This window comes from Uloborus diversus, chromosome 10 (genome assembly GCF_026930045.1).
Source record: "Uloborus diversus isolate 005 chromosome 10, Udiv.v.3.1, whole genome shotgun sequence".
In the NCBI taxonomy this organism is placed as follows: domain Eukaryota; kingdom Metazoa; phylum Arthropoda; class Arachnida; order Araneae; family Uloboridae; genus Uloborus; species Uloborus diversus.
This window is the reverse complement of record NC_072740.1, coordinates 133,295,254-133,308,729: the sequence shown is the minus strand read 5'-3', so window position 1 is coordinate 133,308,729 and position 13,476 is coordinate 133,295,254. Positions and strand designations below refer to the sequence as shown.

Genomic DNA, 13,476 nt, shown 5'->3' with positions numbered 1-13,476 from the left:
ACAAGCCGTGGTGGCTACCGGTTTCTGATTGGATGGGACCACAGTATGTTTTAGACTGTTGTGGCTAGCGGATCTAAGGGCAGGGTGTCATGTTTTTGGTAAATTGAAAAGAGGAGAATTTCAATTCAAATAAGGACGTCAAATCTTAAACCGTGTATAACCAAATCTACGTAAAATAAACCCGCGTAAAATGAGGTTCTACTGTATTTTTCAAATTCGTAGTCAAAAGGTTAAGACACTCATTCAGGATTTTAAAAGAAGTAGACATTTGTTTAGAGAGTTTGAGAACGAATTCATTGCAATTGAGGTTGAGCTACGAGAAAAGATCGTTATATTTTAAAACAATTATCAATTTCAATACATATTTTGTATTTATGCAATAGAAACTTCATTTCGCCTTGCAATTAAACTTACAAAACGTAACATATGACTCCTACGCTCCACATGTCTGTTTGATAACTGATAGTCTCAAAGGATACGACCTCTGGAGCCACGAACTCTGGAGTTCCAAAGAGAATTTTCAGCTTCTTTTTCGGGTCATATTTCCTAGCCAAGCCAAAATCTATGAGTTTAATTCTGTTTCCCGTTCGACTGGTGCACAATACGTTTTCAGGCTGAAAAAAAAAAAAAAAAAAGTAAATTAAAAAAAAAAAAAAAAGAGTAATCTAGTTTAGAAAATGTTAATCTAGTAATTACTGTGCTGTTATAGCTTTTTCAGTAAGAGTCATATATTATTTGCTGCTTTGAAAAATAAGCTGGATTTATACTTTCGCTCGACAATGTCACATGAAATGTTAAGCTGTGTTTAAATTGTGTATCATAACTAGCCCAATTATATCCAATATGTCTAATAAAAACACCATAAACAATAGCTTATAGTAAGTTGCAGTCGAGTTCAAGGGAATTCATTGGAAACTAAAAACAACACTGCCATGGACAGGTAACTGCAAATTTTCATTTTTTCTTCTTTTTCTTTCTTTCTTTCTTTCTTTCTTTCTTTTTTTTTTTTTTTGCATTTTTGTCATCTATCAAGCTTTAGTTTTAATTTGCAACCTCACTTATTTGATTTCCGCTGGAAAAAAAATTGCGAAAAAAAAGTCAAATTCTAATATTTCCCTATTTATTGTATTGAATCCAAAACGCGTTTCTTTTAAATATCTCGAAAACTCATTTCTATATATACTGCCGTTTACCTGCCCGCAAGTGATCCACTTAGTAAAACATAATTCCATATTAGAGAATTCCACTATTAGAGGAAAATGCCTCTAATAGTAGATTGATATTAAAGCTAATAGTAAATGTATACAACTTTCTGTTGACTTTACGAACGGGCATGTTTTTTAAGTTTTAACAATATATGACATAACTGGTTTTACATTCGTTGTTGCATTTATGCAATAGCATCGATGCGGATAAAGAGACCACAGCACAATTTTAGGTCAGATATTCTGCTTTATTCCAATACATTCTTATGGTTTCATTCCAAATCAATGCCTCTAGGGGTGCTGGATCAGGGATTGTTCGGTTCCTGGTTTGGATAAAAACACAGAGGGCCTCGTCGAACTGGGTAGGGGTGGTATGTGTAGTGGGTGGTTGCGTAGCAAAACTTAATATTTAGCAAAAGTTGTGCAGTTTTGCAGTACGCCAGTAAGTAGTGTTTAATTTGTTATTAATTTAATTTGTCATTCATGTTTATATTAAGTAGAACCTTATTAGTGATTAAAGTAAACTTTAATGTTACATTTATTATATTTCATTAATTATGATAGAAATATTTAAAATTTGGACCTTTTCATTTATTTCCAAATATTGAGTGTGGAGGTAAATACAATGGCTATTTAGCCGCACCTATTGATCACATTTTAAGAACTTTTTTTTTAAATTATTATTAAGGAAGGTATAGATAGTCAAAAACATTTTTAGTGAAACTGAAGAGTTTACCTGTCTTACATCACACTTCATATACGGTTTTTCATTTTTCCCCCGAGTGCAAAAGAAAAAAAAAAACGAAAAATAAATATTTCTTTTAGTGATAGCCATTCTGCTCCACCCTGGCGTATACATTGAATATAATATTGCTGGCTTCTCCAATAACCGTGAAATAATTTCTCTTGCAAATAAAGCAGTTTAAAATAAAAAAAAAAAACATTAAGTAATTCGAAACAGTTGATACATTTTATATTTTCAGTCCAAAATTCGGAAATGCAATGTAATTTAGATCTCACCTTCATGTCTAAATGTAGTATATTTTTTGAATGCATGTACAGAACACCGTCACATATTTGCCTCATAAATATAGTAACAGCCTTTTCCGTGAGGACGAAATCTTCATCAATTACCCTTTCGAATAATTCTCCTCCTTCTATTCTACAGAAATATAATTTTATGATAATTAATTTCTATTAATGAGAGCGGGAAAAGAACGATGTTAAAAATAACTCAAAATTACATTTCTAATATCAAACACATAGTCTTCTTCCCATCGTCGAATGCATCATAAAGTTGTAGCAACCGTGGATGCTGTAATACTGCCATTATCTCTACTTCTCTTTCCACATCTTTTCGATCTTGAGGCTTTGTTGTAGTGATGAATTTAGCAGCAAACACTTTCCCTGTTGCTTTTTCTGTACATCTGTGTACTGTCCCAAACTTGCCTCTATGATGAACAATAAAACAGGTTGATGAGAAATAACCAATTAAGGTGTAAGTACATTGTATATGCTTGACTTAAAAAATTCAACAAAATATTGACTTTTTTTTTTGCTTCAAAATGTTTCCCACAACACTAAGTTGTTTCCAAAATTTTCGACTCTAAATTCAAAACTCCTATTTCCATAAAAATGAATCTTTCAGTTTAATGCTTTGGTTTAAATACGACTTAGTACAACGACTTTTTTCTTCCTGAATTTGTGTTTTTAACTAAAAAAATAAAACTGAGCAGGTCATAAATCAAAAATGTGGCATCGCCAAACTTGGAATTTTCATTGTAATTTTCTTTTTGGTTTGATACACCCTACAGTCTGCAAAAAATTCTCATATACAGTTGAAATTCCAGCAAAAATTGAACCGTAATTCATTTTATTAATGAGATTCAAGGAAAATGCGGGGCAAAGAGAAATGGATAAGATAATTTACCTTTTACAAAATGAACAAAATTGAAATTTTCAGTGAAAATTATAGTACATTTAGGAAAGGGATGTATTTTTTACTAAAACTTGAAATATTACTTTTCTTTTTAGAAATAAATTTGTACCTTCAGAAAAAAAGTAAATAAATTTTTACTTAAATAATACATGGGGAAAAGTAAAAAATGAAAACGTTTTCCTTTTGAAATATTTTTTATTTGATTATAAGAAACATTTTTCCACAAATGAATGCATAAATACACAAATAAATGAATAAATAATAAAACAATAAATGCTTAGATAAATTAATTAATAATTGAGAAAATGTAAATGCTTGAATAAAATAGTGAATTAAGGAACATATCAATGAATTCATAAATGAAGGAATGTAAATGAATTTATAAATAAATATTTAAGTGAAGTAAAATGAAGGAATAAGTAAATGAAATGAACAATTTCACTTTGCACCGTGTGCACAAGTAGTGTTAAACATTTAACATTAAAGCATGCCTAATATTAGCTAAATAAGTACTACAATAGACATCAGAAGGTATAAATTAATATTTAAAATGCTAATTTCGAAATTTTTATCATTTCATAACAAGAAAAATCACTTTTGATAAAAAACAAAATATTACAACATTGGCAGCAAATTTTGAACCTTGTTTTGTACCTAATACTGTACTTTGATCTTTTGAACAACCCATTATTTGAATGTAATCAACTTTGAGTTTAAGAACATAGTTGATATATTGCTGGATAGGTGGCGAGGTGAACTGCAAAATTATTTTACCATATGACTTTATTCCTCATTCTTCTACTTTATTGAAACTTAATTAATTTTGATGCCATTCGTTGAACACGAAACATAAGTAAGATGTTCGTTTTGAAACATTTTCAAAGATGCGAGTAAGTTACAAAAGAAATTCTGACAGCTAGATTTTTATATTCAAAATAAAGAAGAAAGGATAATAATCAACTGCAGTGTTTATAAGTCATTCATACAGATCTCGAATCTTCATAGAGAAGATGTTTGAGTCAGAAAAAAGTTCGAGAAAAATTATCCATTCTTTGCAAAAGAATATTTTAACAAAAATAATTTAGCGAGAGCTATTCATTTCTTGTCAGTCTCTGACAATTAGTTAAAAATAACACTTAATTAAATCAAACACTTGTTCGTTACTGACAGTTCTAGAACCCGTTCACCTCCTGAATTGCATCCCTTTTCGCCATTTCATTCCGCCATTTCAGCATTGACATTTCAATCACGCATTTATTATTATCTCAATCAACTTGTTTCTCTCTTAAACTGTTTCAACGTTATGACGTACCTTAGTTTTTCATACAACGTGCTTTTGTTTAGAAAGAAATCAGTAGCAAATGATTTAGCAGTAGTGGAACTACTAATGGACTTACTGAAACATTACATAATAAGTGAACTTCAGTTGGTCTACTTTATTTTAAAAAAAAGAAAAGAAAAGAAAAAAAAATCTTAAGTGCATATGGCGCAGAAAATTTTTTTTCTTAACTTTCAGTAATAAATGACAAATATTTGGAGTATTCAGACAGACAGAGGAAAAAAAAGTAAGAAATTGAGGAATTATTATTAAGTTTTTTTAAAACTTTATGCCTTTAAGATTAGTCAATTTGTATCCTTAGGTTTTACTATTAAATTTTGTCAAAAATACGTAGGCTGTTCAATAAGTAATAAGACTAATTTTACTGTCGCGAAACCAATCATCGGAATGTTAATTTTTGTGGAATGAAAAATGTCTGTTGTCTGTATTAACAAAAATTACCGATAGTTGGTGCGTACAAACTTATGTTCCTGAGTATCACGTGATTGAACTGAAGCCTACAGACGCATCCAGTTGTCAAAATGGAAGCGTCGTTAGAACAAAGTTATACGATTAAAGTTTGTTTTTGTCTTCAAAAATAAGATCGGACATCTTTGATATGATACGTGAAGTTTTCAACACTGAAGCAATGTTTAGAGTCAGTACTTTTTGCTGGCATAAAGCTCTTAAGGAAGGTATGCAAAATATAGAAGATCTTGAACGTGAGGGACAACCTTCAATGTCCATCACAGAGACAAGATCAACACTGCTGCTATTATCATCAAAGGGAATCGCAGAATAATTTTACATCAGCGATTTCTGGCTGTTTCCTTAACTTAAGAAACCATCACGAGGCAAACATTTTGAAAGCAACAAAGCATGTCAGAACTCTGTGGAGGCGTGTTTGAATAAGCTCTCACAAACTTAATGTTCACAAGTTTTTAAGAAGTGGACAGAACGTTGGAATAAAGGTATTTAGTCCAGCAGAAGTTATTCTTTAAAAAAAAATGCAAATTATGACGATTAAAGTTGTTCTGTATTTTTTATAAATTTAGTCTTATTACTTATTTAACAGCCCCTCGTATGTTTAACGAAGACGAGATGCAAGTTCTGCAAGGGATTATATACCGGGTAATCAGAAAATGAGTATACATTCAAAAAATTAATAATGCACGGAATAATGTGCGTAGATCGGTAAAATTTGACACACATGCTTGAAATGACATGGTGTTGTATTGTTACCACGACAAAAAATGTTGAGATATTAGCGTTGGATGTTATCGTTTAGCCTCCCTATTAATGTCGGTCGATCGCGGTAGACTCTTAACTTCAGATATCTCCAGATCCAATAATCACACAGAGTGTGATCTAGGGAACTGAGAGGTCAATCATGACGAGTGGCGGCTCAGCACTCGATCATCACAAAATGACACGCGCAAGATATCTCTCACACGTATAGCAGTATGAGGTTAAATGCCATCCTGATTAAAATACCTGCGCATATTTATTTATTTATTATGTTTTTTTTTCTTTTTTTGTGGGTAAAATAAAGCTGCATACCATTTCAAGCAGGTGTGTCAATTTTTATCTACATTATGCCGTGTATAATTTATTTTTCAAATGTATAATCAGTTTCTGATCCTCCGGTGTACATGCATTACATGGTGTTCCGGTTTAACCTGCAAGACCTCTATTTTCGCAATCGTTAGTCCTAGATGCATACTTCCAATTGCAAAAATGTTCAAAATCAAATGCAGAGTTGAGGTATTGAAATTGTAAAGCAAAAATAAAAATGAGTTGAAAAATAAAAAAACTAACTTTTTATACGGGTCATAGGTCCCCTAATTTATATTGAGGGAAATGATCTATCTCCATTGAAAAATATTACTAAACACCAAAAACTTGGCATTTGTGCGACCATAAGGAGATATTAAAGTTCAAAGTTTTAAGGTACCATACAGAAGGTGAGATTGGAACTTATTGCCCTTTCAGAAGAATGGCAGGTTGTCGAAGTAAAAAAACATACTATTTATATTTTTCATCGCTACTCAAAAGAAAATAGAAACGTTATGCCAAGACACGCAAAAACACACTACAACACCTAGACCAATTTGAAAAACCTCACTCAATGCCAGCCATATAATTTAAAACCCTTGTTAACTGCTATATTTTCCCCTTAAAGTTGTTATTGACGGCGAGTGTAAAGTGATGTAAGTCACAAAACAACGCTGCGTTTCATTTCTCGGTGAATATTGGTCGTACTAATGTCAAAATTTTTGAGTCAGAATTATTTTTCAATGGAGATTATTTCCCTAAATATAAGTTAGGGAACCTAGAACAGATATAAAAAGTTAAATTTTGTATTTTTAGAATCATTTTTGTTTTTGCTTCAGACTTTCAAAACCTAAAATCTGCATCTGATTTTTGCAACATTTTTGCAATTTTAAGTATGCATCTAGGACTAACGGTTGCGAAAATAGAGGTGTTTGCAGGTTAAACCGGAACGCCCTGTATATGGGAGGAGTGATATATTTTACGATTGGGTTTTTACTTCATGAATTTAGACTTATAAAAATCTGAACTCTAAAACTTTGATATTAGCTCTTTCCCCCCATTCAGCACTTCTGATATAATTTTTAAATCTCAAGGCGTTTGTTTTACGTGTCAAACTGTTAAAACTTTAAACTACTGCATTCAAAGGGTAAATTTTTCATTCAGTTATTCGAGAATAACACTTTTTATTCATTTATTTTTATAAAGAATACTATTCACAGTTGCAGTTCAAATTAAGTCCCTTGAAGTTAATGAAAACAAATTGGAGCCTAAAAAATTTAAAGATTACTTTTATTTTTGTGAATTTATTTCATCCTTTCGCTTTTATTTACTCTTCTGTTAGTCTCTAATGCGTTATGTTTTGCAGTTCATTTTGTTTACAAGTTGAAGAGAACTCTGCACTATTGTTGTCCTCATACGTCCGTAAACAGTTCGATTAGATACGTAAGGTAGTGTACATTATAAGATTATTTTTCGATCAACGGCAGATGAAAACGTAAAAAAGAAAAATATTCGCGTTATCTACCCAGGAAAATATTCTTCCTGTTTTGTGTACGAAACATTTATTTGCTTCAATAGATAAAAGCTGAAAAGGATTACCTAAATATTGTTTACACAGACTTCTCAAAACCCTTAACCCTTAGATTATTTTGAAAAAATAAAATTACAATCATGTGTGTATGATGAAAGAAAGAGTTTTTTTTTTCAAGAATCTGTTTGTTTTTCATGAATTTAACGGAAATAATAAGTGTATCCCATTCTATATATACTTTCTTAAAAATAGCTTACATTAATTATTTGGAATTTTTAATAAGTTTATTTATTGGAGTCAAATTCTTTTCTTACGGTTTAGAAATTCATTGATGACGCTTTTTCATTTCAATAAATCTTGGGCGGAATTACGATAAGGTAAAACAGGCTTTATTCACAACGCCATGCTTCAAAATTTCAATATGATTAGGATTTCTTCGTTCAGCCTATTTCGAAAGCAACGAAGTGTCTATCTGATTTCACGTGTCAAGCAATTTAGAGTGTAGATTATTGGATGGTAAATGATGATTACTTGAGTTTAAGCTTTCTCCCGCCAAAATATTCTCATTGTTCAACTGAAAATAAAAAAAAAAAATAAATACTTCAAATTAGCAGAGTAAAATGAAGCGAGAAAAAAGATTGGTTTCGACGAGTGACAAGTTAAAGAAGTCCCACACAATAATGTCTACCAACTCAAATGTCAGAGGATGGTAAAATAGCATTCCAAGTTTCCGAATTAAAAATAGCGAGTGCTGTCTGCAGTAGCGAAGAAAAATAGGTAGCGGCAGTTTGAAACAATGGTTTCATGTTAAGCCGTCCATGACGTTTAGGAAAGGTCGAATGCAAAACGGTGCAAATAATGCATTTGTAGTATTAGAGGGAAGTAAGTGATGTTTTAATCTCTGGTTTGACCTTCCAATTTGCTAAAGCTTTCGCCTCTAATAAAGATACGCACCCTACAGGGGTAGAAGGGCTGTCATTGGGTGCAACTGTCCTCAAAATAATTATGTATGCTTCTTTTGTACATCAAACCTTGGGTGAATGTAGGAAAAAAAAACAGAAGCACGCATTAGTCCCTTAAAAGAAAAAAAAAATGACAGTAGAAGTTTAATTACTCTAAATTTTTGCTTTATTATTTTTTTTTTAAATCGTGTTTCAATGAATAAAAAAAAAGTAATTCATTAGCAAAACAAAGATTCACCTTTACAAAAGTTTTTGGTTGATGAAAGTTAAAACACTTTTTATGAAAAAAGAACCATTTCCTAAAAGCAGAACGAAAAAAAATGAAAAATAGTTTGAAGAAGTAATATATTTTCTTTTCATGTGTGATCGCATTGTATCCATAAATAAATATTTAAAATAATGTCAAATGGGTTTTAGAAACATTTTTCCTAAACATTGGTGTAAAATTTTGAGAACTAATTCAAAAGCTAATTAAATGAATGGAAACAAACTCAAACCATGTTCACCAGATTTTTTTTTTTTTTTCGTGGATGAATGGGGAATGTTACTGACGTTCTTGAATACAGAGTAATAAATTTTGCTACATTTAAAAATATCTTTTTTACTCGATGTCTGAAATTTCAGGACAAGGTTCATGACTGTTTAAATAATAATATTTTAAAAAACTTGTCAACTGATGCACAAAAGAAAAAAAATGAATCGATTTCTTTGAAATCATGCACTTTGACTAAAATGAACAAAAATTAAAAGAATGTTAAAAGCCTTTACATTCTTCTGAAAAAAAAAACGCAAAATTTTCTAATGTACATAGTAGTGTTCATAATATTCCATTTTTCCTTCCTTTCCCAAAAAAGGAAGTATTGTATTCGCGAAAAATTTTTCACTCAAAATTCGGCCTTAAATTCCATTTTGCTCACCCCCGAATTAATGTTGAGTTTTTTTTTCAGCCCGACCACATGCGGATAAGTGCCTAAGAACGTATAAACACTCGAAATATCCATTTTGACATTCCCCGAGTTAAGTACAACGACTTTTCTCATGACGTCCGTATGTATGTATGTGCGTATGTATATCGCATAACTCAAGAACGGTATGTCCTAGAAAGTTGAAATTTGGTACGTAGACTCCTAGTCAGGTCTAGTTGTGCACCTCCCCTTTTGGTTGCATTCGGGTGTTTTTAAAGGGGTCTTTTGCCCCTTTTTGGGGGGAAATCATTGTTAATTTCGATGTAAACTCAAGTGGTGTTATAATTTGGCGGACACTTGGCGATATATCACCAGTCTTTTGGTCGCCAAGTTTTGCCGCCAACTTGGCGACAAATTTGGCGATTTTTTTTATTTTTTAAATCTGGTTTCAATTTGGCCATTGTTGGTGACATTTAGAGAGTAAACTATTGATTCACATTAAAATTGCCTATAATGGGGAAATGACATTAAATTGGAGTAAAAGGAAGTCATGTGATGCACACATCAGCTCGTTTAATAATGATATCGTGCCAGTTTCAATTAACTATCTATCTAAGATGCTTGTTTGACTTGTGGAGCGCATACTGGATAAACCATAATCCCTAGAGGTATAGAATTCATCATACAGTTGTAGCCTCTGCCAAAATCGTCCATATCTGGCTTGAATTTTTAATGCACTAAATTTCAAAGGAAAAAAAATAACAAAAAAAAGAAAAATAAAAGAAAAAATGTGAAAAACACTTTTTTTTCTGCAGACCCTAAAGTACTTGCGCCAGAAGAATATTTTTTATTCAATTGTTGAAAATTCATTGTGAATCGTGATAAAAATTATGATGGTGATATAGCGCTAACATCATCGTCGAAACGAATGTTTTTATAAGAATAACTTATGCTTCATCTAAAACTTAATTTCATATTTCATTTTAATTTTGCTTGAAGAAAACTAAGCTATGATTTTCCTCAACAGCGCATCTTAATCTGTCCAAAATAATTCTCATTACCCATACATATCTAGTGTTTAAAACGTTTTAATTATAGGATACTTAGTGTAAAATTTCATCTCTTCCAACTGCTGTAAAAGCTATTATTTCCACTCTTTCTGCTGAAGTTAAAACAAAAACTGGAAAATACTCTGAATCTCCTCACTTACTGATGAAATTCTATGAGCTGCCGAAGAAATAAATGTAGCGTAGATGTTTTGCAAAAAAGCAATTTTCAGTCGAAAGGGTTTTCAAGACTGCTTCCAGTCTCTTAATTTTCAATAGGAGACAAGTGTTTTGTTTATATGAAAATTCTCTGTGCTTCCATTTACGGCGAAAGATTGTTTTTAACTTTGTCAGAACAATAATGATGTTGTACAGAGACAAAAATATTACGAAACATTTTAACCAAAACGAGTCATTCTCGTTCAGAAATTTAAAAGCCTTATACTGTATAGCTTATTATTATGTTTTTTCAATTGATATTTTTTACAACCACGCCAGTTGTTTTGACTTCTAATTTTTCAGCAAGACGGGATAATTAATCCTAGTGTTAATGAGCTGAAAAAATAAAAATAATCGCCATCGAGTCTTCTAAATGTAACGGAGAATTCACATCATATCCTACACCAAATTAACAAGATTTCATTTCAAGCAGACCTTAAATGAATTAATTGGATTGAATATTTCATGCGCAAACACTCATTTAATTAGATAGTACACATTATGGCAACAAGAATGCACAAACACTCATTTAATTAGATAGTGCACATTATTGCAACAGGAATATGATAGTGCAAAATAGATGACGAAACAGTTGAGCCATGCACCGATTATCTAGAACCTTTAAAAACCTGAGTATTAAACAGCATCTCCAATTGTTATGAAAAAAGAAATGTTTTTCGAAAGGTGCAAACTATGTGCAGATGAAGTTTATCGTACTAAAATGCCAAAAATAAAAAAACTGTTGTATTAGTAGGCAATGTTCTAGGAAACTGGATTTTTATAATGGTTTCTAATAACGATACAGCTTTTTCTCAAGTAACGTGGACAACGTTGGTTGAGAAGAAGCTGTATCGTTACTAAACCAGTTTCCTAGACATTTTCTAGTAGTACTGCAGTTATTTTTTTACAATGTAGGCTGAAGAGTGAGGCAGTGAACCTCGAAGTCCAAAGTTGGACATTATAAAGAAGAAAATGGTCATTTGATATTTTCAACTGTGTGTGTGTTTTGGCTGCACTTTTGAGTGTACTTACGTGTACAATAGTGTTAGTTAATTGAATCGGTAGTTTGAAGAAGGGAACAAGCGGCAAAATATTTTGTTGGCGCTTGTTCCCTTCTTCAAACTACAGATTCAATTGCAAGGAGACATTCAATGAAATTTGTGCTCGATTTTTAATAGAATTTACTATATTTTTATGGTTTTTCAAAACATAATTATTATTCTCGAAAAACTACGACTTAAAGCTAAATTTCCGACCCCCGAGGATTTAATTCAATATTTTAAAATTTTTTTGAGTTAATAATTTCGACCACATTTGATATAAGAACTGCCATTTTTTCTTATGAGTGTTAATAATTCAAGCGAAAGATGGTTTTCATTCACGTTTCTTTGTTATTGTTAAGGTTAACCATGTCAATGTCTCGAAAAAGTACTTTTTCTGAGCTGCATTTTTATTGCTCGCTGTGAAATAGTCAGCTTAAATTTTGAACGATCTTCAATTACTACTCCTTTAGCTTTCAGAGTGCTTAATCGCTAATGCAATCAAAAAACCTTATCAAGAGCCGCCTGCCTTGTCTAGTGGTCAGAGGAGTCTGACTGTGACAGGAAGGTGCGGGTTCGAATCCCGGCTCGGGCATGCACCTGTCCTTGTCCTTTCTTTGCGTGAATGTGGTGTTGTGCTGTGAATGGTTGCTAACGTATAAACGAGTCCTTATGGCCTGTGTGTACTGTAGAAGTCGGACTTCACACCAAATCACGATACAGTTGGAAAAGTGAAGCAGCTCACCCCAAATTGCCAGCCTAACTGGCACTCGGCAACAACAACAACCTTATCAAGAAACATTATTTCACAGCGCACTTTAAAAATTGAAAAGCTTCTCCATCAATTGCTCTGTATTTTGTGCAGAATCTGCATTTCAATTAAGGTGCAAAACTCATGAATTAGCCGCGAAATAAGAAAAGAAAAATTTAAAGTTGAAATTTTCTCTTTTTGTTTTTCTCTAATATAAATTAGCACCTTTAACGGCGCGATTACTCAATGTTAAACTCCATAAATCAGCCTGAGGTTACATGGGTTTGCCTCCACGAAGGCAAATGTGTACATGACTTCTTTCGTTACTTCGTAGGTGCTTAATTAAAAAAAAAAAAAAAAAAACTCAACCATCAGAAGGCCTCTAAAGTTAGAGAGAGAAAAATTTTAAAGAGCATTGTGAAACTTTCAAGCAGATGTGTTTAAACTTATTGCATTTATCATAATGCCGTCTTTCAGAGTAGTCAATATTTGCGTAATATTAGGTCAATATTTCAAGAATACGAAGCATAGAGTAACGGTACCAGTAACAGATATGCTTAATACATCGCTCGCAGGTTAACTCAATTTTCTGAACATTTTTATGTATTTAAAAGTTTTAAACTATGTTTCTCTCATGCAACTACATCTCGTCCAACGTTTAGATGCTTTTGGATTCTCTGAATTAGTTCATTCTATTTTTATTTGCTCAATTTCAAAAAAAGGTCCCACTCCCAGTAACAGACGCCGAAAATTCTGATGATACCCAGCAGCAGATAGAATGAGGAAAGGATGAGTAATGGACAGAATTCCCTTTTTCTCTTCAAAATGTGCAAAAGTTCTTTATTTTTAGATCTAAAACCTTAATTAAACTCAAATGAACATGAAACACCGGCAGACCTCGTGGTAGATGTTCAAAACTTTCCACTACTGCCTTGTAAATATCAACTGGCTCATAAAACTCATTCTGATAACCGGCAGTTCAGCAACACCAGTTTAAACCGCCTAA

General features: G+C 32.0%; 1 protein-coding gene across 1 annotated transcript in view; it reads right to left on the bottom strand.

The window, feature by feature from the left end:
• Positions 1–13,476, bottom strand: part of LOC129231441 (myosin light chain kinase, smooth muscle-like) — a 78,550-nt gene that overhangs the window by 13,029 nt on the left and 52,045 nt on the right. The window contains exons 4-6 of the mRNA XM_054865756.1: positions 2,450–2,656; positions 2,226–2,367; positions 415–614 (exon numbers count right to left, since the gene is read on the bottom strand). Coding sequence (XP_054721731.1) covers positions 415–614; positions 2,226–2,367; positions 2,450–2,656 — 549 coding nt within the window. The remainder of the gene's footprint in view (positions 1–414; positions 615–2,225; positions 2,368–2,449; positions 2,657–13,476) is intronic.